General features: G+C 54.9%; 9 protein-coding genes across 9 annotated transcripts; 4 read left to right on the forward strand and 5 right to left on the reverse strand.

Annotated features, from left to right (window-relative positions):
- Nucleotides 1-54: 54 nt before the first annotated feature.
- Nucleotides 55-1,703, forward strand: AYO21_06811 (hypothetical protein; the record flags this gene model as incomplete). The annotated part of the gene is made up of 3 exons (XM_022656770.1): nucleotides 55-72; nucleotides 127-258; nucleotides 318-1,703. 3 exons carry the CDS (start codon nucleotides 55-57, stop codon nucleotides 1,701-1,703), a joined length of 1,536 nt encoding a protein of 511 aa, XP_022510885.1.
- Nucleotides 1,704-2,025: 322 nt separating this feature from the next.
- Nucleotides 2,026-4,690, reverse strand: AYO21_06812 (hypothetical protein; the record flags this gene model as incomplete). The annotated part of the gene is made up of 2 exons (XM_022656771.1): nucleotides 2,026-4,234; nucleotides 4,308-4,690. 2 exons carry the CDS (start codon nucleotides 4,688-4,690, stop codon nucleotides 2,026-2,028), a joined length of 2,592 nt encoding a protein of 863 aa, XP_022510886.1.
- A 1,442-nt stretch (nucleotides 4,691-6,132) lies between these two features.
- AYO21_06813 (hypothetical protein) lies at nucleotides 6,133-8,332 on the forward strand (the record flags this gene model as incomplete). Its single annotated transcript, XM_022656772.1, has 3 exons — nucleotides 6,133-6,411; nucleotides 6,466-6,983; nucleotides 7,120-8,332. The coding sequence occupies 3 exons, from the start codon at nucleotides 6,133-6,135 to the stop codon at nucleotides 8,330-8,332; spliced, it is 2,010 nt and encodes a 669-aa protein (XP_022510887.1).
- A 637-nt stretch (nucleotides 8,333-8,969) lies between these two features.
- On the reverse strand, nucleotides 8,970-9,829 carry AYO21_06814 (hypothetical protein; the record flags this gene model as incomplete). Its single annotated transcript, XM_022656773.1, has 2 exons — nucleotides 8,970-9,520; nucleotides 9,580-9,829. The coding sequence occupies 2 exons, from the start codon at nucleotides 9,827-9,829 to the stop codon at nucleotides 8,970-8,972; spliced, it is 801 nt and encodes a 266-aa protein (XP_022510888.1).
- Nucleotides 9,830-11,111: 1,282 nt separating this feature from the next.
- AYO21_06815 (hypothetical protein) lies at nucleotides 11,112-11,542 on the forward strand (the record flags this gene model as incomplete). Its single annotated transcript, XM_022656774.1, has 2 exons — nucleotides 11,112-11,345; nucleotides 11,468-11,542. The coding sequence occupies 2 exons, from the start codon at nucleotides 11,112-11,114 to the stop codon at nucleotides 11,540-11,542; spliced, it is 309 nt and encodes a 102-aa protein (XP_022510889.1).
- Nucleotides 11,543-12,442: 900 nt separating this feature from the next.
- AYO21_06816 (hypothetical protein) lies at nucleotides 12,443-14,174 on the reverse strand (the record flags this gene model as incomplete). Its single annotated transcript, XM_022656775.1, has 2 exons — nucleotides 12,443-12,640; nucleotides 12,726-14,174. 2 exons carry the CDS (start codon nucleotides 14,172-14,174, stop codon nucleotides 12,443-12,445), a joined length of 1,647 nt encoding a protein of 548 aa, XP_022510890.1.
- Nucleotides 14,175-14,941: 767 nt separating this feature from the next.
- On the forward strand, nucleotides 14,942-15,760 carry AYO21_06817 (hypothetical protein; the record flags this gene model as incomplete). The annotated part of the gene is made up of 1 exon (XM_022656776.1): nucleotides 14,942-15,760. One exon carries the CDS (start codon nucleotides 14,942-14,944, stop codon nucleotides 15,758-15,760), a length of 819 nt encoding a protein of 272 aa, XP_022510891.1.
- Nucleotides 15,761-16,788: 1,028 nt separating this feature from the next.
- On the reverse strand, nucleotides 16,789-20,859 carry AYO21_06818 (hypothetical protein; the record flags this gene model as incomplete). The annotated part of the gene is made up of 1 exon (XM_022656777.1): nucleotides 16,789-20,859. One exon carries the CDS (start codon nucleotides 20,857-20,859, stop codon nucleotides 16,789-16,791), a length of 4,071 nt encoding a protein of 1,356 aa, XP_022510892.1.
- Nucleotides 20,860-21,386: 527 nt separating this feature from the next.
- On the reverse strand, nucleotides 21,387-23,835 carry AYO21_06819 (hypothetical protein; the record flags this gene model as incomplete). The annotated part of the gene is made up of 5 exons (XM_022656778.1): nucleotides 21,387-22,017; nucleotides 22,070-23,162; nucleotides 23,217-23,453; nucleotides 23,502-23,542; nucleotides 23,732-23,835. 5 exons carry the CDS (start codon nucleotides 23,833-23,835, stop codon nucleotides 21,387-21,389), a joined length of 2,106 nt encoding a protein of 701 aa, XP_022510893.1.
- Nucleotides 23,836-23,925: the final 90 nt, after the last annotated feature.

The raw sequence follows: 23,925 nt of genomic DNA on the forward strand, positions 1-23,925 counted from the left end.
TCTTCCACGCCTCTCCGTCTCATTGTTCGCAGCTCTGCGACCAAGTCTTCCGTCATGGCACGGACATACGCTGTGAGTTGTCACGAGCAGCAATGCATTTCACGCACACAACTGACCACTCGACAGGATGCCGTGACCTCGCTGAACACCCTTCAGTCGAATTTTGCGATTGTCGACGCCGTCCGCAAGTCCGGAGGCAGGCTGAATGAGCTGTCGATCCCGGAAATGGTGGAATGGTGCCGCAAGATTGGATACGAAGTACGCGACGACCAGAGCTTGCCAGAACTGCCCAACTAACTAACCCTCGCTTGCCTTAGCCCTCAGACTTCAATGCGTTAAAGGTCATACACATCGCCGGAACCAAGGGCAAAGGGTCGACGGCCGCCTTCACCTCGTCCATCCTCACTCAATTCGTCGGAGGGAAAGAACCCAAGTCGTTGTCAAAAGTAGGCTTGTACACATCTCCGCATCTTCGGTTTGTTCGGGAACGCATACAGATCAATGGGGAGCCGCTGTCAGAGCGCCAATTCGCGCAATATTTCTTCGAGGTCTGGGACAGGCTGGAGAATGTCGCAAAAGAAGCAGGACAGGACCCTCACTCTCCGGAATCGAAACCCGTCTATTTCAGATACCTCACCTTGATGGCCTTCCATGCCTATATGCGGGAAAAGGTTGATGTTGCGGTGATCGAATGTGGCATTGGTGGCACTTATGACAGCACAAACGTCTTCGAAGCTCCAGCCGTCACTTGCGTCACGAGCCTCGGGATAGATCATGTCGGCATGCTTGGTTCTACAATCGGCGAGATTGCCTGGCATAAAGCTGGAATCATGAAGAGCGGCGTCAAGTGTTTCACCCCGAGCACCCAGCCTGCGGAAGCGAAAGCGGTCATGGAGCACGTCGCAAGCGAGAAAGGGAGTATGCTTCAGTACGTGGACGTTGATCCGGCTATCGCCAGCGGCGACATCAAGCTCGGTCTCCAAGCAGACTTTCAAAAGATGAACGCTAGTCTTGCTGTGGCTCTAGCAGAAACGTGGCTGGGCCAGCAAGGGCTCGCGCATGACCCCGACTACAAGCAAAAAATCACACAGGGATTGGAAAACGTTCGGTGGCCCGGCAGATGTGAGACACGGTTCGAGACCGGAATCAAATGGTGCATTGACGGTGGCCACACCCTGGAAAGCATTGAGCTGGCAGGCAAGTGGTTCGCTTCTCAGCTTATGCCCGACCAAGGCGCTTCAGCTCCTCTTCCCCCTCAGCCTCGTTTCTTGATTTTCAATCAACAGACACGCGACGCCGCTTCCCTTGCGATGGCACTATTCAACACACTGTCCAAGGCGCTCAATGAACCACATCCGTTCACCCACGCTATTTTTTGCACCAACACGACATTCAAGGACAGCGGTTTCAAGCCCGACCTCATTTCGGTCAATGTCAATGCGTCAGACGTCGATTCACTGAAGGTTCAGAACAATCTCGCCGAGACTTGGAAAGGTGTCGATTCCTCAGCTCGGGTTGAAGTCGTGAGGACAATCGAAGAGGCCGTCGGTATCGTCCGCAACTTTGCCAATGCCTACCGACAGAATGCAACCGAAACAGATGGCGAGAAACAGGTGGCAGCGCTGGTCACAGGCAGTCTGCACCTCGTTGGGGGATTCTTGGAGGTTCTGGAGAGTACGAGCAGCTCGGAGCAAGGGATATGAACCAAGACTCATCAACTGATGCTAGGATTTGACGAAGAAAATGCCATGATGGCCTCATCGCCAGCTGATTTACAACATAGAAATGATACCCATGTAGACATGTATATATGTATGAATATATAACACATTGTGACTCTCAGTCAATCACGCGAAACAAACCCAGCAGAACGTCGCTCATTCCTCGTCGAATTCCCAAATATTAAGCCGGAGCGCAGGTGACCCCTTTTTTTCTGTACATTGCTCTAGAGGGGCCGCTCTTTCCGGGGTCGTGAACTGATCGTCGTTTTCTCATCGTTACTTTTTTGGGGCTGTCGTTGCCGTTTTAGTGCTTCCAGTTTCTCCCCACCGTCGGACTCACGGGGCTGATCGTCCCAAACAGACTCCTCCTGCGGTCCTCGTCCTGCGGCAGGGACCCTCCTCCTCCTTCGCCTGCTGCGCGCGTGGGACTCGGCAGCGTCCCGATCCCGCTGCTCGCGCTCTCGTTGCCGTGCCGGTACTGGTTCCAGTGCGCATCGTCCTTGTCGTTGTCCACGGGCAGTTCGTGGGCGACGCTCTCGCGGCGCGAGCCTGGCTCTTCCTGCTCGTCCTCCTCGATGATGGGCTGCACGGAACTGCTCTCGCTGCTGCGCTCGCGGTCGAAGGGGAACCGCGTCGCGTTCGTGTTGCGCGGCGTCCGGCCGGTACCGCCTCCCCGCCAGTTGTTCTGGGTCGCGGGGAACGGCCAGGCCAGCGTCTCGGCCGTGCCCGTCGACGAGTAGTTCGACGAGCTCGAGTTCTCTTGGCTGGGGCTGGAGATCTCGGATGTGCCGCCTGGTGGGGGGAAGCGCACGCTGCGGAGGGGTGATGCGGTGGCCCCGGCTGTGGCGGTGTTGCCGTTGCCGTGGTTGTTGCTGCTGGGTGCGGGAGTGGTGCCGTTGAGGCTGTTGCTTAGTGGAGACGGGCGGTAGACTTCGTCGGACGATGTCGACTGTGAGTTCGAGTTCGAGTTGGAGTGCGTGTGGCCGAAATTAGCATTGTATGCGTAGTCGACGATCCCCGAGTGACGCGGGTGGCCGAGATTGTTGTACGGCGTGGCCAGCTCGTAAGGGGGCTTGGGCCGTTCGGTGTTGTTGGCCATTTCATGCCGCACGGGTTGTAGTGGCGGAGTCGGCTCTTCAGACAACGAGGAATACCCGACTTGCTGAACCTCTGGCGGTGTGGTTTGGGAGGATTGACGGATCTGGTGGGGTGGGCGTTTCGGACTCACACCGGCGCATGAAGCCCCGTTCAACCATCGCGTGATCCGGCTGTTGCTCGAGTGCGACGACTTTTCGGAGGAGCCGCTGTTGATGATCCGACGGCGCCGGACAAGGAGGAAGATGAGGATGAGGAGGAGGACGAAGAGGACGGCGGCGGCGACGCTGACGCCGATGATGGTGCCTTTGCTCACCCCTGAGTGCTCGCTGTCTGACGAACCGGTCGACGAGCCATTGACAGGGTATGGGTAGTAGTGTGTGATCTGTCTCGAGTACGATTTGGCAAAGATACCGGCCAGAGCACCGTCTGACCAAGCCGCGGTTTTTGTCGAGCCTCCTTGGGCGTCGCCTCCTATGGCTTTGGTGACGACCGCGGGCACCTCGTAGTCCGACCAGGTCTCGGGGTCGTAGGCGTCCTGGAACTCGAGTTTGTTGAGGTTGAAGATCTGGATGATGCCCCCCTCGACGCAGTTGGCCTGATTTTGATGGACCCCGCCGACGACAAACATCTGATCGGGGTACGGACTGACGCACTGGTGTCCGGAGCGGCCGTGACCCTTGTTCCCGCTGTACGCCTTGATCCACTGAAATGACGGGATCGACAGGATCCAGACGTCGTCTGAGGGTTCGTCGGCGGCGTTGAGCCCGTCGTAGCCGCCGTAGATGTAGACGTTGAACGACGACGAGTCCTTGGCCGTGGCGACGACGGCGCAAAACTGGGTGAGCTGGCCCGGGGCTTGGCCGGTGGTGTTTTGCAGGTACCAGGTGCTGGAGGCGATGTCGTAGACGGGCAGCGTGGTCATGAACCCGGGACTCTGCGCCTCGCTCTCGGAAGTCTGTGAGTCGTTCAGTCCCGACGCCCAGATCTCCTCGGGCGCGGACACGCCGCCGATGGCGACCAGCACGCCCTTGTCCGAGACGGGCAGCCACACCAGTTCGGCGTTTGCACGCGGCTGGATCTCGGCCGGCAGCGTCGTGTTTGTCCACTTCTCGCTCCTCATGACCGACATGTCTACCTCGATCAACGTGTCCGCCGTCACGTTGGCCGACGAGTCTTCGTAGTAGATCGGGCCCCATGTCGGCGACCGCATGCCGCTGAAGTAGTAGCCCAGGTTCTCACCGGGCACGGACACGCCCGCGCCGTTGGTGATGTACCTCGTCACGCCGTCCGGCAGGTTTCCCTGGTAGAAGCCGGGACTCCAGCTTGCTCGGTCCGGACCGTATTGGTAGGCTTCGTATCCCAGGACGGTTTCGGCGCTCTGTGGCGAAGCGGAGTCGGTGAGACGGGGGAGGCCACTGTCATCGAGAGAACACCATGTCAGCTATCATGATACACAAGGCGATAAAATAAGGAGAAGGGGAGGCGTACCCGTAGAGATACAGTTCGCCGTCATTGGTGAACATGGTCCCGTCGACATAGTTCGGGGCGATGTTGTTTCCTGCGCCGCCGGCTTTCGCCATGCGGTCAAACAAGCCTGACACGTTCGTTTTCGTGGTATCAAACGGCGTCGAGAAGTTCAGAACGAACATGTCCCCCTCGACGTTACCGTCACTGCTCACGACCGGCGCGGTGCCATCTGCAAACGCCGTTTGCCACCAGAGCAAACCACCGTCCAGGTACAACGCATCACGAATGACTCCAGCTCTCAGACGAGCCCAGTTGCATATCGTGTAGTTCTCCTGGACCGATATGCCGTGCGCAACTCCAAGCAATAACGCCCCGAGCACCGCAGACTTGGGAAAGTGTTTCATAACGAGTTATGTTGCGGGATTGCCGGTGTCATCTCTGTTCATCAGTTCATAGACACTGAATGCGAGCCTCCCAAACAAAGCATTAAACAGATTTACCTTGGGTGTGGGATTTCTAAAGCGTCGATATTCGGTCGAGGAAAAATCCATGTGCACGCTCCGAGTGAGACATACCTCGTATTGATACTTTGCGATCATCGCCAGAAGCAAAATTTGCCACCAAGGGGACAATCACTACATCAGTCGTTGAAGCAGCTTTTCGCACCTGTACCGGTATTCGCGATGCTCGATCCCTACTGCATTTCAGGGTCTTTATCGCCATCACGGACTGGTTGCGGAGTGGTCGTCTGTCACTTTGTCTGCTAGGGTCGATGCGTCATAGTCACCTAGGCGAATGGTCTCAATGTTTGGCTGGGTCTCGGCTGGACTGCGCCCTCTGATATCAGACCCTAGCGGCGGGCAGGAGAGACAAGTGGGCGAGGATCAGGGACAATCGTGCCTGGAACCGGGCATGGCTAACCGCTACCGTTGGGATTCCCTGGAAAAGGATGAGAAAGCACGCGCTGTGAGTTGTCAATGGCACCCTTGTGGTGCTTGGGTAGAGACAAACGTTCGAGGCTAGATCAACCCGTGCCGTGCGCTTATGCTGTCTGGCAAACGACAAACCGGTTTTGAAGACACATCAGAGCCGAAGTGGGAATAGTGGGAAGTGGTGGGGCTGGTGGGACCAGCGGGAAACCTGGGCAAAGGCTTGGGACGAGGCTCCACCGCCGGCGGGAACTTTCTCCAGCTTTTTCAACGTCCTCTTTCTCACTCTGTCACTTCTCAATTCTCCCATTCTTCCTTGGATCGCCCATCCCCATTGACCCTGCCTGCCTGCCCACTTTTCAAGAGACTAGACAACACGGGGCAAAGTCCCCGAACGCGAGCTTCCTTTGAAAAAAAGGGCTGATTCGACCATTGATTGGCACGTCACTGTCCGCTTCTGGCAGGGCAATTGCAGATGTAAATCCAGGAACGTCACCAAACGTGCATTACCCGGCCAATCCTCCAGCTCCCCAGCCCCCAATGGCAGAGTTGTCAAGGAAAAGCCCGATGCCATGTGGCGTGTTCAAGTCCACCATCCCAGGGTAGTTGTTTATCAATGTCCCCCAAGGACTTGCTCCAATGATGACGGCAAGTCTTTTCTCGAAGCGATTCGCATTCTTGCCCCCCGTGCATGTTACCTTTGACCGCTGAGTTGTGGCAGCTCTTGGAAACTTTCATTATTCTTTTTACCTGTCGTTCGCTTCGAACCCGCGCTCTCATTTCCAAAATCCATTCGCTTTTTCAGCTCCGCGCTGTGTGGTTGGCTGCGTCATGAATGTGCTGTGAAGAGGAGGAAATAGTTGTCGTTCTCGTTGTCGTCGTCTTCTAAAAGCTTTGAAAGAGAAACACCGTCAAAGATGCATCCATCGCTCGGCCGCCTGGCCAGTCTGTCATTCGCAATCAGCGCTGTTTTCGCTCAGTTGACGAGCGCCTCCGTCGACACTCCGCCGGCTTCCACTCTTACGCCGTTAGAGCCTTGGGAATACACATGCCCGCCGCCGTCGACGGTTTTCGTTAGTGTGACTCAAACTGAATATGTGCCGCTCACTACCACCACCACGGCGTCCTACCACGACACAACCACCCTCCCCATCACCATATTCCAGACCATCATCTCAACCACGATATTGACCACGGTAGGGGGTGCCCTTTTGTCAAGTGGAGTGGCTGGACACGCTGACTGTTTGCAGACCGAGGTCGTGACAGAAACCACCGTCTCGATTACCCCGACCACGGCGACATTGATTGAAACTTCGACAACGCTCTCGATCAGTCCGACCACTGACACGCTGACAGAAACGTCTATCACGGTGTCGGTCAGCCCGACCACAGACACACTGACGGAAACATCGACCACGGTCGCCATCAGCCCTACGACTGCCACTGAGACACTGACCGAGACGTCCATCACGGTGTCGATTAGCCCTACGACTGCCACTGACACCCTCACGGAAACATCCGTTACTGTCTCGATCAGTCCTACCACCGCCACCGAAACGTCCGTCACCGTCTCCATCAGCCCTACCACCGCCACGGCCACGCTGACGGAAACATCGACCACGGTCTCGACAACTCCCACCACCGAGACAGCCACTGAAATCATCTCGCTGTACGAGGTCACCTCCCAGGCGACGAGCATCACAGTGTGTCCGACTCGAGTCGCCAACCCAACCTATACCGCTCTCGGACCGTACCCCACCGACTGGACGTAAGTTTGCCCCCCTAGTGGTCACTAACCAGGTCCATCGTCGCCAGTCTCAGCGCTGGAGCTTGCCGGTCTTTCCTAGTCCTGTGTTGTCTTTCTGTCCTTGGTGGACTCGTTGCTAATGTTACCCCGAATTTAGATGGGGATGTCCTCCCGGCTGGCTCTGCAAACCTCTGCAACAGAACTGCAACTTCGAGGCCGGAATTCCCGACCGAAATTTCTACTGCAGCCCGAACGAGTGCGTCCCGGCCAACGCGTTGCCGTCGCCGCTGCCGACATGGGACCTGGACATCTACGGGAACGTCACCCCGGCCACGGACCCGGCACTCCACATCAACGCCATCCAGGACTACTTCAACATGAACCCGACCGACTTTGGGCTGACGTACGAGATCTTTGTCGTCAACGAGGTCCTGACCCTCACCACGACGATCCTTCTGCCGCCGAGCCCCACCGTCGCGGCGCGGCAGGCACAGACGAGCGTCCCGGGCGCTTGCTACCCCTGGTGCAACAACTGTCTGCTCGAGGCCCAGGCGAACGGGAAGACGTCGGCGCTCTGCGTCCCCGGCTCCGCGTTCGACGTGTCCCTCGTGCAGTGCGAGCAGTGCATCGACTACCACAAGTCGGACGATAGCGCCAGTTTCGTGCAGATCGCGCCCCAGTTCCAGCAGTTCCTCGACTACTGCGACCAGTTCTCGACCGTGGTCGTCTCGACCTCGGTCGTGGCCACCACGACCAACGCCGCCGGGTCGAGCTTCAGCACCCTGACCGGGACGCTCTCGACGACCGTGGTGCCCACGAGTTCGCCGCCGCCGCCGTCGTCGCAGACCACACAGCCCACCTCGGTCGTGACGGTCGTGCCCTCCACCGCGACCTCGACTCCACCAACCTCGACGGCCGCTCCCACCACGTCAGCTCCTGCGACATCGGCATCCCAGTCCTACACCACGACAGCCACAGTCCTGACCACGTCTTATTCGCACGTGACGGTGTCCGGCCCCGCGTGGTCGCAGGTGACCATCATCTTGCCCGTGAGCGACAACAGCACCACGACGCTTTTCGGGACCGACCTGACGAGCGGTGGGGCCACTCTCGTCCTGCCCACCTCGCCAACGACGTCCACGTACACCACGACGCTGACGGTCGCGCCCGGCGAGTCGGTCTCGGCTGGCTCCGTGGTTGCCGCCTCAACCTCCTCGGGCGCGTCGGGCGCGTCGGGGACGACGACCGGATCCCCCTCGGCCTTCTCCGGCGCCGCGGCCGCATCGAGACTCTCGCCGCCGGATCTGCAGCTCCGGTCGCCAGGGCTGGGACTGGTCGTCTGCCTGGCATTCACGTTCGTCCTGCTGTGAGACAGACGCCCTGGATTTGGGACCTTGGGCTCGATCGTTCGTTGCTCGAAACCTCCAGTGCCACAAAGAAGCGAAAGTGGAACAGCTACTCTTTCGAGGTGTTCCTGTTCCTTTCTTCTGTCCCGATTCCAAAAAAAAAAAGAAATGGCATCCATGCTCAACAGAACACGGATCAACTCTCCCCACCTTACTATAGAACTCCCGCCCCTGCACTTTTTCTCTCTCACAATGTGTCCCGAGCAATACTTGCACGGCAAAAAGAGGAAAGGGGGAGTGAGGGGTGTCGCACGGGAATCTTTTTGTACATGAAAACGCTTTTAACGAATGGAATGGAATGAAATGGCCCTCGTTTTTAGTAATAACCCGTTAATAATGATGATGATCACGTTGAATCATGAGGGTGAGGAAGAGGAACAGTTGGGTTGGAAAATAGGGAGATACCTAGCTAGGTATGTAGGTAGTAAATAGATACCAAGTATTAACTCAAGTACCAAGCACCAAGTACCCAAGTACCAAGTTGCGAAGGAGGGTGATAGAAGTCTTCTATATATGTAGTACGTACCGAACACGTATGTCGATTCGAGTTGGGTTCATGGAAAGGTTCCTAAATTAGACATTAATGACCGGTTCCATCCCTCTATGCGAATGTGCTCTTGATGATCTCAATCGCCCTCTCAGTGGCTTCGAGCATGTGCCAATGTCCCACACTCTCGAGGACCGTCTGCTTCGCATTCGACCCGAGATTCTTGGTGGTCGTCTCACCAGCCGCGACGGTCGAGACCTTGTCTTCCTTGCCCGACACCACCGCAACTGGCATCTTGATGCGATCCCAAGGAGCAGGCGTGCTCTTGGCCAATGCCTCACAAGCGAGAGCGTACCCTTCAGGATCTTGTCTCGTCAACATCTCGCGAGCCAGGGCCACTTCGCCCTTCTTGGACTTGTACGACTCGGGAGCAAAAGCGTTGCCGACGACGGTATCAGCGATGCCCACGATACCATTCTCCCTAACAGCTTTGGCACGGCCTCCCAGTGCTTGCTGGCCTGCTTCGGGAGGTGGATTGACGGGGCCGAACAAGACCAGGCTTTTGACCTGCTCAGGGACTTTGGCAGCAAGGTGTAGAGCAATCAAGCCGCCTAACGAATGACCGACGACATTGACGTCCTTTAATTTCAACTCTTCCATCGCAGCTGAGATGGAAGAGTCAGTCACCATTTTCTCGCCGTACAAAACGAAGTTTCCGACGTACCAAGACAATCTCCCACGTAAGAGTCGATGCTAGTAGTGGTTGGGGTAGAACTGCGGCCATGGCCAGACCAGTCAAAGCGTACAATGTTATAGTCTTGAAGCTCGGGGACAAGAGGCTGGAAAGCATTCGTTGTACCACCTAAGCCGTGAATGAACAAGATCGAGGGACCGCTGGGGTTTCCCTCGGTCTCATAGAACAACTTGCTTTCGTTTGACGAGACATAACCGTGGGCGGACAGTTTGGATGCCATTGTGGTGGTGGCTCTTGGTCGATGAGAGTGAAGCAAGAAGTTTGTGATTGCATATGTCGACTGGCTTCATGAATCAAACGACTTTTGAATGCTTGGATGAGCGCCATGGTCAACGGATGGATACTGTCCACATGCGGATAGATGCCGCACTTGGCCGCATTAAGTCATACACACTCGCTCCACTGTGATGATCCATCCCTCGCTTCTCCGCGATTCTCCGCCGAGTTAGAACAGGTGTAGACCTCGATGACGAGAACCACGGAGAAGGACTGAAGAACGAATCCTTTCGGCTTCCTCTCCGTCAACAGGTCGTCTCAACCATTTTTGGAGACCACTGACAAATTCCGACAACAATTCAAATATCGGAAACTGGTCGTTCAATAGGAAACATTGCTTTTGCCAGGTGGACATCCATTATCCTCCCACATGTGTGGGTTGTCCGTATTGCCTTGCTGGCATGCTAAAAAGGGATGCCTAGCTGCTCGACTGTATGTTCGAGTAAACAGGTACATGGGAGGGAATCAATCAACCCCGCATGTCCCCGCTTGCTTTCGACGTTGTAACGAGGCTGAAGCCCCTAAACTCTCAACAGCGGGCCATGACTAGATCAGTCACATCAGCCTAACCTTTGGGAGCAGCTCGGAGCTATTTCGACTCAGTAGCAGGAACCAGAATCGGGGATTGTGAGGCTACATCTCCCAATTCCCTCGTTTGATGATAAAGTCCATATCACCACCGGATCTGTAGCTAGCACACCGCTGTCTTCGTTCCGAGCATGGGAAGGACCCATGCAAGACTAGCAAGCCAACGGCTCGAGAAAGAAGCAGCGTGCGCGAGAAACACGGAGATACGGACGCGCCCGCTTTAATTGTAGAAGGAAGAAGAAATAGTTAAATGGAGCCACGCTGGCGTGCGATATAAGTGCGCCCGATCTCGAGAGACGTGGATACATCGCCACTCAAGACCCATATGGACGCACAGAGTGAATCTGCGTGACTACTCCCCTCAACGAGCATGTGATATGGCAACAGGCGAGGAGTGCCGGTGTTGTGATAGTCCAAGAAGAGACACAAGAAGATGGTCGAGGCACGCCGCCAATCGTAGCGTCAGGAATTCGCTAAAGGCGCAAGCGCAGCACCCAACAACTACGGCGGACCAGACAAAGCAAAAAGCAGTTTCCGCAACTGCATCTTCAATCAAATCTTCCATCTTCATTTGCATGAACACCCGAGCTCATTGCCTCACACCGACAGCATCCATTGTTACAGTACAACCCATCAAGATGCTCGCCCAACTATCTGCCCGTCTCCGTCTGCTCCAGCCTATCCTTGCCGGTCTTCCTCTTTTCAGATCTTCCGCGTCCAACGTCACATCGAGAACATACTTCACTGCCCTCTCCCGAAGCTCGGAATCTCCTTTGCGAGTCTCACAATTCCAGCTACCTCTAAGCACACAAATCCAGGTGCGGGGCATGAAGACGCGCTCGTCGGTGAAGAGGTTATGTGATGGCTGCAAGGTACGCTGTCCCCTGTTGAGCTCGAGACCGGTCGTGCACATTCGCACCCATTGGACCTCTTGTCTCCGGCACCCCGAGGTGGCTCTGTGAGCTCCGCTGACATTTCCTGCTACGTTTGACAGGCCGTCCGCCGCAAGAACCGCGTCTTCATCATCTGCGACAAGAACCCTAAGCACAAACAACGACAGGGCAAATGAACATGGTCAAATACGCGTATAGTTCCTGTTGAGGAGTCGTCTAAGCGACACCATCGGGGACGTGAGTCCCGGCAGACCAGCGAGCCTTTTTTTGTCCTTCTCGAGGTCGATCGGACCGAGCAGGCTCCCTTCGCATAAGACGGGCTGTGGCTGCTGCAGTGGGAAGAAAAAGAGGAGCTAAAGGTCCATGGACATCGAAATCTACTACAATCCCCCCTCAAACGCAAGCCATACTGGAATTACTCTGTCCAAGCGCACCTTGACGCCAACAAGAGCAGGTTCTGTTCAGGCCGAGGAAATACGTGACCTGGAATACCCTGTCCTCGTGTGGCTTCAGTGCACTGCCATGTCTACAAGAGAAGCATGAATCTCAAGAGGGCCAGCACTCGGAAGAACGTGTTCGAGCGTCAAAATAACAATTCTATGATGGTGCAAGGGCACCAATTCAATAGGCGGAAGTCGCCTTATATTTGTAAGAGCGCCGAAATTGACGGTGATATGGAAAAGGAATGAGCCTGTAATATATGCGGTCCGAGTATAGGTGAACAAAACCTCGCTACCTAGGTAGGCAGAACTAGATCATCGGGTTATTCGAGTATTGTCGAAGCAAACTGTTGCAGTTTTTCGACTGTCAAATCATGTTTATCCTACTTGTCGTTTGGAGCCGCCAGCCTATTGTACCTAAGGTACGGTATATAGGAGAAACGTCCGTAACATCGTATATCATTGCCGCACGTCGCACGTCGCACGTCGCACTTCGCACTACAGCACCGATGAACGCTTGTTCTCGAAAACAGCATCTCTTCTAGCCTTTCTGCCCTCTTGCCTCGTGTATCTGCACCTCACCCTCGCCCTCGCCCTCGCCCTCGCCCTCGCGCTGTCTGTCGTGCACCAGCCAGTCTACAGAAGCACAATGCCGATGCCGCCCCTCTTGCTCTCGTCGGGAATATTATTCGCGTCGATGCCGCCGTTGATGGGCTTGGTGCGCCAGTTGTACAGGTAGTGGTGCAGCTGGCCGTCGCCGGCGCCGAACTTCAACTGTTCCAGGAACAGGGGGTTGTCGTGCAGCGTGAGGGCGTTGAAGACGTCGAATTTCGCCTGACCACGCAGTTAGTATTAACTATACTGGGGGAAAAAGGGTGGGTCTGTGAAAGCAGAGAGTGTGAGGGAGCGACAAACGTACCTTCTTCCCCTCAATCAGCAGGTCTTGGCCCAGCTGCAACAGTCTCTCCTTCAACCCTTCCTCCTTGGGATTGAACGCCTGGTCGGTCGCGTAGTAGTAGAGATAGGCCGCTCGGATTTTGTCGTGCTTCTTGCTCATCTCGCCAATAACGCTGCTTTCCAGGCAGTAGAAGCTCCCAAAGTCGGTGATCTTGCCGTCCTTGCCTTCCACCACAAACGACCACACGACCTGATTCTCCGGCTTCTCTCGATTGAGGAACCAATGGACTATCTCGGCCCTCGAGAATACCTGGGCGAGCTCGAACCGTTCGAGGTACCGTGACAGCAAGTCGTGGACGGCGTCGACGTCTTTCTCCTCCATCTTCCGCCACCCTGGCGTGCTGGTGGTGGTGGGTAATTGGTTTCGGGCAATCATCTTCGCTTGTGTCATCTTGGGCGGCAGAGGCGAGAAACCGACTTCGTACAGCTTCAACCAGTCGAGGCTTCTGTGGAAGTACCTGCAGCTCCCTACTGGTGTAGGCAAGACGACGCCGCCGGTGTAGATTGCCTGGTAAACGCCCTCCAAGTGACAGCGGCGCGTGACTTCTTTGATGAGCACGGGCGCCAGTCTTCTCGATCTCAGCTTCTTGTGGACACACATGAAGTTGATTTCCACCACGTCGAGGACATTTTGCCGTATGCGCAACTTGATCGGGATGCCAAAGATGGTCGCGACCAGAAGTCGGCTTGGACCCTTTGCTCGGACGCCCACGTGCCAACTCTTCTTCCAGTCAGGCGACTTCAGAGCCCAATCTAGAAAGACGGCGGAATAGTTGAAGCGAAACATGGCATGGTCGTCCTCGACGTAGTGTAACGAAAGAAGCTTGTAGACCTCTTTGATTTCCTCGTCGTTGGTCAAGTCGAGTTCCACCCACTCGTACCCTTCGGGCAGAGGTGCGGCTGTCTTGGGCACCAGTTCCGGGATAACCTCTTTGATCGGGCCGTCTGGTTTATCCTCCTCTGCCTTTTCGTCGAAGCGCGGTACCGGTTGAGTCGCCCAGAATTTGTAAGACGCCATGTCCTTTTGATTTTTCCCCGTCAACGCAAGTCCACTCAGTAGTTGTGAGACGTCCATCTTCTTGAGCAGTTCGTTTGCTTTCTCTGGAGAAAGCCCCGCGAGCTCGCCTTTGAGGGCAGGGTTCATGTCAAGCAGATTCTGTAGCGAGTCGCCGGCCAGACTGGAGGCAGGTTTGGAGGGGTCTGTAGGTTCTTCGGGGGACTTTTTGCCGGTGATGGCAGAGACGAGTTTGCTTTTCTTGGACCTCTTCTTTTTCTTCTTCGCCTTTCCAGAGGACTTTTCCGTTGCATCGTGAGTGCCTTCTGTGGCTCCGTCCTGGTGCTGTTCTTCCGCGTCGGACTCTGACTCCAGTTGCTCCTCGAGCGGAGCACCCACCGGGTGAGATTCGGCCATCGAAGCGGTGGTCAAGAGAGAATCGTTGGGAGACGGGATCGAAGTATAGCACAGGTTATGGGGGTTGGCTGACAGGAGATAAAACAGCGACAATCTCAAAACTCTGAGATGTCACGACAAGTCACCAGAACTGCAGAAGTGCAAGGCACACGAACATCCTTTCGAACCCAACTCCGCAGGTCGCGCCAACTTTTGAGTTGCCCGATGCAGCTTGGCACTCAGCCTTGTAAGGTCGGCCGCAGCACCAGGTAATAACACAATGGGGGGGCAGCACATTACGCGAGGCCAGCTGGCACCTACAAGAGCAAGAGGGGTTCTTTAAGATGGGACTTGGTAGCACCCTAACCAGCAATGGACAGACTCGTACTCGTAGACTCTTGTTTCAGTTTTGGGCATTGGTGTCGTGTTCGAGAGCCAGTAATGGTCCGCATGCATCGGGCATCAAACATTAGGTACATACCTACTCGTATGTAGGCGTCAGGTACCGGGAACTTGCTAACGAGCGTCCAGGCTGTTGATAGGCGAGCCATGCTGTTCTCCTCTCCAAGTGCTTTGGTTCACCGCCCAGCCGCCCGCCTGCCCCGCCCGACAGCCTGGGTGCCTAGCCGTTTCCCCAAGGCCTCTTCCCCAGATTCTTTCTTGGCCTTATCAAACGTTCTCATCTCGCCGCCTCTGGCCCGTTTCTCGAGTTTGCAAAGGGCTTACAAGATCAAACATCAAAGTAGAGTCGTTCACTTCGAAATTTTCCGCGCCCTCAGTCCTTGTCCATGTCCATGGATTCAGAAATAGCAGATGCCGCACCACAATATGCCCAGCCTACGCCATGCATTTCCGGCTCCGAGCACATCCTCGAGCCGCCCCCTTCCTTGACGACACCTCACCGTTCGATCTTTGGGTCGGGGTTCCGGACACGACGTCAGATTCTGACGGACCAGAAAGCCGCGGCCGACAGAGAATTCGACGACTGGTGTCGGCAGGAGGAAGCCGCGGGGCCCCGACCGTCCCAACCGGACCCTTACGATCCGTTCTTCATCCCAGACTCGATCCTGCTGTACGGGCCCGTCTCTCCGCAGAGGAAGAGCAGACTCCTCCAGCTCCCGCACGAGCTCCTCACCGACATCTTCAAGAGGGTCAAGATCCCTCACTTCCAGGTCTCGCTCGCCCTGACGTGCAAGACCATGGCGCGCGTGGCCGCCGAGCCGGGCATCTTCTCCCCCTGGCGCGGCTACCGCGACAAAGACGGCCTCTTCCGTCTCCTCGAGCGGAGGAACAACTTCATCCCCCCGCACCTGAAGCTGTGTCGCGCCTGTTTCCGCTTCTTGCCGTGGAGTGGCGGCGAGTACTGGGACAGGCAGATGTCGTCGGGCATCTTTGACCGGTCCAACCTCAACTGGTACGACATCCTCATGTGGTTTTATAATCGCGTCGCCTTTCAGTATCGATGTCCATGGTGTTGCGTGTTCCAGTACACGAGCTACGCCAGTCAGGGCCTCTATGAACGGCGCAGGGTGAATGGGCCACTCGGCCTCCTCGACACCCGCGAACGCGTTTGTCCCGACTTGAACAGGCGGATGGATAAACCGTGACGTTCGAACTCACCTCCCACATTTAACCCACATTGTACGTGCGAAAAGCCGACATACAGTGCCACACACAACGCTAGAGCAAAAAAGGAAAATGGATACACGCCCTTTTCTCCCCGAAAAGCACGAGCCCAGTCATTTGCTCGAACTCGACACTTGTGTATAGAGTTTGAATACAAGGTCGACCGCGGACCCACTGAACGCACCAAGACAACAAGACTCGAACGACGGCAGCGGAAACAGCAATAACCAGAAATACTCTCACCAACCTTCGCCCCGTTTGTTGCCGGAATGGTTTGAGTCCTTCTCCCGCACCGACCACACAACGACGTCAAAAGAACACCCCGCAACACCACTTCCCAGCTTCTAAAATCTAGCGAGACTCTGGGGCCAAACGAAGCGTTACACAGGACGAGAGAATGTGCTTCCCAAAGACTGATCATGTCAGAGACACATCGCTGTGTTGTCATGGAAACCCCATCAATTGAACTCTGAGAAGCAATGGTAGTGGGAAGACACTGTCACTGTCCCCCTGCGTGCCCTGTCACCTCGTCACGGCTAAGAAAGAAAAAAAGGCGAGGGCAAGGCCACTCAGGCACATCTGGCGAACATACCTCCAAGCATGTTAATCTTTTCAAAAATGATACATACCTACCTCATCGGGCTAGCTAGGAAAGGGCCCGGTGCGAGTGGATTTTACGAACCTGATGGAGAGGCATACAAGTACATACAAGACATCGTCGCACTCGACTGGAGGTTACACTTACACACGCAGTGATGAGAAATGACCTTGACGAGTATTCAACAGGAAGAAGAATTTTAAAACCTTGTAGCTCGTTCTCATTCTGGGACGCTCCTCAGCGTTCGGAATGTTTCATTCATATTTTCATCTAGATCGTGGATCGCGTAAAACATACTGTGCAAAGCCAATTATCCTTCTACGCACCCATCGACAGACACGAGATGGATGGATGTATGTGTTCAGCTCAAATGAGGCGGATGCAGGACGCAAGCGGGCATATAAAAGCTCCTTATTCCCCATCTTCCCCTACTCTCTTCCTCGAGCCCTTCTTACTCGCCTTTGATCGTGGCCTTGTGACATCTTGTGATGTTCCCTTGGTCTTTGATTTGGATCTCGACTTCGAGGCCGCAGGGCGCTTCGTCGAGGCTTCATCACCCGCAAACTCTCCGTCATCGTCGATATCTCCACCCATAACCAGGTTGGGCGAGGAGTCAGCAGTATTGTCGTTCGTGCTAGGCTGGTGTTCGACTTCCTCGATACCTTGGATCTCGCCGAGTCCGTCAAGAACCTCAATCTCATCCTCATTTTCGCTCGGTTCTTCGTCCTCATCCCCTTCGTCAGCCCGTCGTTTCCGCCGTTTCTCTGCCTCTCCCCTGAGCCTTTTATACGCATTTCTCATCCGGCCGGATTCCTTGCCCGTACGATTTCTGGGCGCCATCGCTTCCGCTTGCGCTCGAGCCTGCCCAACACCCTCGCCACCGACAGCAAGTGCCTTGCCATGTGTTCCTGGGTTTCCATTGATGCCCCGTCCGCCGACACCAACCGTTCCCGAGAAAAATCGGGTGATGTTGCTCTGCGTGCCCTCCACTTCTCGCCGATTCATATCCCGAATGACCGGGACTAGAACCTCATCGGTCCTCTCCTGCGACCACCCGATCGTCGCCATCAGGAAGCTTCGTAATTTGTCCAAATCCGGCACTCCCCATTGAAATGGTTCCGGGTTTGAGTCGACCTCCGGATTGAGGTATGCGTCATCCACCCTTAAGTCGGGGAATCCCGTTGGCAGAAACAGACGTTTCTGTACCGTCTTGCGGAATTTCCGTCGAAAAGGGGTAGTGAGTTGGTTTTCCAGATCCTGGGGTCTGCCAAGTTGGATCTTCTCACACCACGCCTTGAATTCTTCTAGATTCTCGAAATCGGTGAGAATCTCTAGCGCAGTCACAGGTCCAACTCCAGGGACTCCCTCGGTGTAATCACTGCCCAATAGATGCGCGAACCTGATCAATCTCCGTCTGTCCAGCAAGAATTCCTTTTCAAGATCTGAGGAGAGATAGCACTCGACGTATTTCGCCGCGTTGAACATGTTCTTGTATATCCTGGTTCCTCCAAAGAGAAAGATATCTGAGTCGTCTGTGACAATTCCATCCACCAGGCCCAAGCGGACAAGTTCGGCACACTGCGCTTCAGCCTCCATTGGGGCGGTGATGTACGGCAGGCCAAACAATCTCAGCAGTGCTTGACATTCTTGGATCATAGTCTGCGTGACTTCGTCGGCATCTCGACGGTCGCGTTTCTGTTGGGACCGCAAGGCTTTGAGTTCGGCATCGAAATCGCGCATGGCTTGTTCGGTCGAGGGTCCTTTGGAATGATTGAGGGCGGATGTGAACCGGGTGTGTTCTTCAGCCTCTTCGGCCAGTTGGCGCATCAACTCTTCCTCCGAGGCAGAGAGATAATCGAATTCTTCTTCTTCGATTTGCGCCACGTCTGGAATTTCCGTGATGCCCGGTTCTGCAACGGGTTGTTCGCTCAGTCCTGAAAGCCGCACTGGGAAATCATTTGTCGACATTTGCCCTCGATTTGATGCAACTGCAGGCTCCATTTCGACATCCTCAAATTCCTCACCTTCGTCTTCATCTTGGGCAGCAGTTGCGGTGTCGTGTTGGCGCGGGGAAGGCTCCTCTTCGACAGTACCGAGCGATCCTGGACTCGCTGGTTGTACAGGCTGCTCATTGTCCGACTCACTCCATTCGACTTCCTCAAAATCACTTTCATTGGCCGCGACATGTTCAGTACCAGCCGGCTCAGGCAAATACTGAGGAACAGCAGACGGTTGAGGCGGTGATGCTTGTATCTCTTCAGCGATCTCGCCCATCGTCGGTGGTGGCTCTTCCTCGGGTTGGTTTTCGGCTGCAATTTGTCGTCCAAGCTCGTATCGCTTCTCGCGCTCTTCGTCTCTTTTCCGTCTTTCGAGATCTTCAACCTCTTGAATCATAGCAATTTCAGGTTCGCTGGGAGGGACAAGCTCGTCGACAGGTTCCTCAGATGGCTGGGTCAACAGTGGAGCTTCCTCCTGAACCGTTTCCTCTTCAAGATCAATTGGCTGTTGACTTCTGCCTTTGTCATCTTCAGCCTCTAGGTCTATCACTTCACTGGTGTCGTGGCGTCGTATGGTGTCCCATAGATCCGCATTTTCCTCTCTGTGCACATCATATGAATCTTCTGTAGCTGCAGTCTTCGATTTCATATCCTTGATGTTTGGAGTGGCATTGAACCATTCCGGCAATGGCTGAGCAGGCCTCTCCTTACGAAATGCATCTTCTCCGAGATCTCGATCGAATCCACCTGATAGATCTTCCTCGATTTTCTTGGATTTCTTCTTCCCCAGCAGTGATTGTCCGAGGTTGAGAGACTCGAAGGGCAACGGGCCATCAAATTTTGGCGCGGCAGTGCTCGTGATCTTTGACGACGTCGGACTCCGGTCTCTGACACTCGTTTTGGGCTTGAGCTTAGTTCGCCTTGACTCTGCAAGGGCAGCTTGTAGGTCGAATCCATCCTCCTCTGCAGACTCCTCGGCGGGTACTTCTGGTGCTCCTTCAGCCATCCATCCTCCGCCTCCTCGGTCGTCATCAGTTGGCTCCTCCAAGGACATGGCTATGGCGCGTTGTAGATCCTCGTCATGCTCCTCCGGCTCAGGATATAGGGGCAAAACATCCTCAAACATATCGTCCTCGTCCTCGGGCCCTGTTTTGTCCTCTGGGACAAATAACGACTCCTCGGCCGTTTCCATGGGGATGTCCCGAACGGCAGGATGGGAAGGCCGTGTAGTCTTCGGAGCAGCTTGGGTAGCGCTTGAAGCGGCCTTCCTTGCTTCATATACTGCTTTCCTCTTTCTCGCGATCTCTTCTGCCACCTCCTCATACGACATGTCATAATCAACGCCAGCTTTCCTCTTCCGAGCCCATGTCTTTGGGAGCCGGTTCAGGCCTTCAATCGCGACATCTTCGAACTCATCCTGATCTGAGTCTGCAGAGAAAGCGACTTCAGACTTTCCCTCGTCTTCCAGATCGATTGCATTCTCCTTTTCGGTACCCTGTCTGTTCGACACTACGCCCAGCGCCCATCCGCCCTCCACCCCTTCATTCTTCACCAGAATATATTCTTTCCCCTTCTCACCAGCAATCCTGCCACCGCCCTCTCTCAGAAAGTCTCCTTCCACCATACCGTTCAAGTGCATGAGCCGTTGCGTCAACTCGTTTCTCTCCTTGACTCTCTCGATCTGAAACTTCGAGAAAGCCATGCGGTCGGGAAACATGCCGTCGAGCTGCTCTTTGGAGTAGCCCATCCTCAGCCTCGATCTCAACCTCGCGGCATTTAGGATGTTGTACCTGTCTCCTGCTGGGAGGGAGAGGAAGAAAGGGCTCTCAAAATCAATCTTACTGAAGTCGTAGAGGTTGATATCCTCGCCCGAATGAAATTGTCGCGCGTACTCTTCCAACTCGGCCTGAGACATGATCCGTGGGTCGTTCGGCGCACCCATCTCTTCAAGGCTCACATCCAAGTCGGGCAAATGGTACTGGTCTTTCTTCCTGAATTTTTCGCCTCGACCAGCCGAGCGTTCTTGCTTCGTCATGCCCAGCTCTTCAACGTACACTAAGTCTTGGTCCGCCGGTAACTCCTCTTCGGGTGTTTTCTCTCTGTCCGCTCTCCGCCTCTTTTCTTCTTCCTCGGCCGCCCGAGCAACCTGCACGGCGAGCAACTTTCCCGCCGTCCTCGCCGCATCCTCTCGTCTACCCTCCCGTCTTCTCTTTCTCTTCCGGATGGTCTCTCGCTTCAGGACCGGTGCCCCGCCATCGAACACAAACACGGGCTTGATGCCAAAGTAGAGCAGTTTGCATATGCGGCGGAAGAAGCCGACGACGTGGCTGTTGCGTAGGGCATTGCCCTCTTTGTCCCGCACCGCTTTGAGGAATTGGTAGATCCAGATGGAGGCATCGACGGCCAGGCGTTTGCGATTCAGCGAGGCGAGTTGGGTTGGACGGGCGCTGGGGGCAACCACGGTCCACAGCCCAGTAACACCCATGATTTAACGGTCGAGGTCAATGAGGAAAGGGTGATAAAACCGTGCGCCTGCGACGCCGCTCTTGACGCTCTGCCGTCCGGAGTCTGGAGAAGGACTCTATTGCCACCATTGCTGCAGCGTCGCGGCAGCACATATGATGGAAAGCGGGAAATGCTGCTGAAAAACGATGATGTATTCTGCGGTGCGGTGCCTGAGTCACGCGCTAATGACGCGAACTCACATGCCCAGCCCCTCACCGAGTTCTACAGGTCAAGGCAAAATGAACTAGCACTGGATTACAAGATAGCCCTGATAATGAGAGGATTGTGTAGTGACTCCTTGATCACAATCATGTTGTACTAAATTCTGCCGCCCGTCAAGGCCCATTCTACCGAATTCCCACCCTTTGCAACGAAAGGGGCGCCTCCCAGCGGCATGTACTTGACGCCGTGCTAGACCATAAAGGGGCATCACAATCAGCCCCATGGAATAATGATCATGTAAAATCCCCAACACAAAAGAAAATAGAGTAATCGAGACAAGGCGACTTAGTTGCCTTCTTCCTTGGCATTCTCAGTCGAGCCTGACGGACCAACAAGAGTGGGAGCAATCCTTCTCCTCTTCGACTTGGTTTCCTCCTTTTCGCTTTCGCTTGTTGCGCCGTCCCTCTTGCCCAAAACAGAACCACTAATAGAGCTTGTTGCAGAATGTTGACCACCATGAACACTTGCAGGAGTCTGAGGCGGCGTTGTCATCGGTGGAATAGCTATCGGAGGACCGGAATTGGAGGCGGTCACCAGGGGCACATGTCCCAAGGTAGGGGTGGCATTATTTGGGAGACCCGAAGTTTGGACCGACGTCATTGTAGCTATTGATGACTGCGAATTGGATCTCGTCGGACTTCCAGGACGGAGTACAAATGGGGCTGGTGAAGGATGTGATGGTGGTACAGGAACAGGAGATGCTTTTGTCAGCGAAGGTGAAGCTGCAGCGGTAGGTGTTGGAACAGGTGTTGAATTTGAAGAAGATGTTGGTAAAGGTATCGAGGTTGTAACAACCGGATGGCTATATGTTGGATGGGGCCCGGTGTAGACCTGGCCCAATTCACCCGGTGCGAACGCCAAAGTAGAGCAAAAGCCATCCGTAGAGGACATCAGTAGTGTAAGACCGTCATTTGACCTGCGTCACCTTGTCAGTAATATTCTTGCCTCGAGAGCATTTCAAGACGTACCAGGTCAAATCTGAGAAAGTGGCGTAGTGAAGATTGCTCACGACACAGATAGGGGTGGTTTGCTGCGTGTCGTAAACAAACACTGCATCTTGCGTTGCCACGGCGTAGATCATTCGATACGGCAGGGAGAAGGCCGGAGTGGGTGCAGGGCTGGCAGGCTCACCATCGATCGATGGTTTCGGTGAAGGGGCAGACATCGAATCAGGACCAGGAGTAGAAGCCGACAAAGGTGGAGGCTCCATGATCGTTGATGAGCTCTGCGGAACTATAGGATCTGGCAGGAGAGGTATCTCTTCGCTCGCCGACGAGGTATCGATTGTGATGTGATTTGTGGGTTTCGGGGTGGAGCGCAAGGTATACAGGATAGGAGAGCATTTGACCGCCACGGACGGCTTCTTGTGCCCAGGAAGGTGGGCTACTGGAGGCTTGTTGAAGCCAGCTCTTGTATAGATGTAGACGGTATTTGTCACATCATCCGTGGTCTTCATTGGATCAGACGCCATTGGAAAGCTGGTCTTATAGTGTCCAGCAGGTGTAAACAAGAGGCTGCCGTCTGGTGAGAACGTAAGACGACGGAAGAAAGAGGTCATGGTTTCGTTGTGGTAGATATTCGTGTTCTTTACTGCTAGACCCATGGCTGCACTGAGACTCGGAGACGAAATCTCTGGTCTAACGGCTGGGAGCGGTAGCGAAGGTGCCGGTGAAGCAGATCGCCGGAACGAAGGCGACGAGCCGAAAGATGACCGCCGGCTTGATGTTAGGAGAGGAGGATCCATAGGTAGAGGAGTTGTCAGAGGCGTTCCAGGGTTGGAGGGCGCGGGAGACGCAATGGCAAGGTTGTTGGCACTGGAGTTCGAGGCACGGTGCGTCAACTCTGCTGGTGCCGGGCTGTTGGACGATATCCGTCGACCGGGGAGATCCATCTTGTTGAACTTGCCGTGGGTGGACAGTGTTGGCGTGCCATCTTTGAGCTTGAGAGCATAGATGTGGACCGATCGGTCTGATGATTGAGTCGCAACGAACTCGTTGAGGGGATCCCAAGCCACGCCTTGCACGAAATGACTGTGTTCTGCGATTTGGCGGATCATGGTTCCTTGGGCAAAGTCAGTAGCGTCATGCTGTGAGAGACATCAACTTCCACACATACCGGTATGCGCATTGAAAATCCTCGCCGTGTTGTCGACCCCACCGGTAATGAAATATTGGCCGTCTGGCGACCATGCCAGATCATAAATTTCCGCTCCGGTGGAAGTCCTGCACATGTGTTTGATCCTCCATGTTTCCTTGTCATCGGCATGTTCATCGGTCAAGGTGGCCATGGAAGATTCGGAGGGCACCCAAAGAAGGACGTTGCCGTCATCGCCGGCTGAAGCCAGCATTTCACCTGCCTTCCGTCAGCAAACAGCGTTCAAGCCAGTATCAGAGTACATACCCTTGGGACAGAACCGGACGACATTGACGGGTTGAGTGTGCCTGGTGAGAGTTGATAGGTATGTTACTTTTCTCTCCTCGCCTTGAGCTTCAATGCTCCATAACTATTTTCTTCCGTATCAGCAGATTTTACCGAAGAGAGGAGCGAAGAGAGAGGATTTTGTACCCGGACATTGTTATCACTATTCTAGTCAGCAAAACTGTAGGATACGTCGTAACGGGAGAACTCACTTTCCAGCCGTAGCTAGCCTCCCTTTACCATGAGGATCGAAATGGACCGAATAGATCGGCTGGCTCTCATGGTGCCACTGAATGAGAAGCGGTCCGGCTTTCATGACGGCATTGGAGAGCGGCCTCGAAGGCCACTTGACGGAAGTTCAAAATGGCAGGTTGAAGTTGTGGTGGACTGAGCCGTGGAATATGTA

Source organism: Fonsecaea monophora (genome assembly GCF_001642475.1).
Source record: "Fonsecaea monophora strain CBS 269.37 chromosome Unknown Scaff49, whole genome shotgun sequence".
NCBI classification, from domain to species: Eukaryota; Fungi; Ascomycota; class Eurotiomycetes; order Chaetothyriales; family Herpotrichiellaceae; genus Fonsecaea; species Fonsecaea monophora.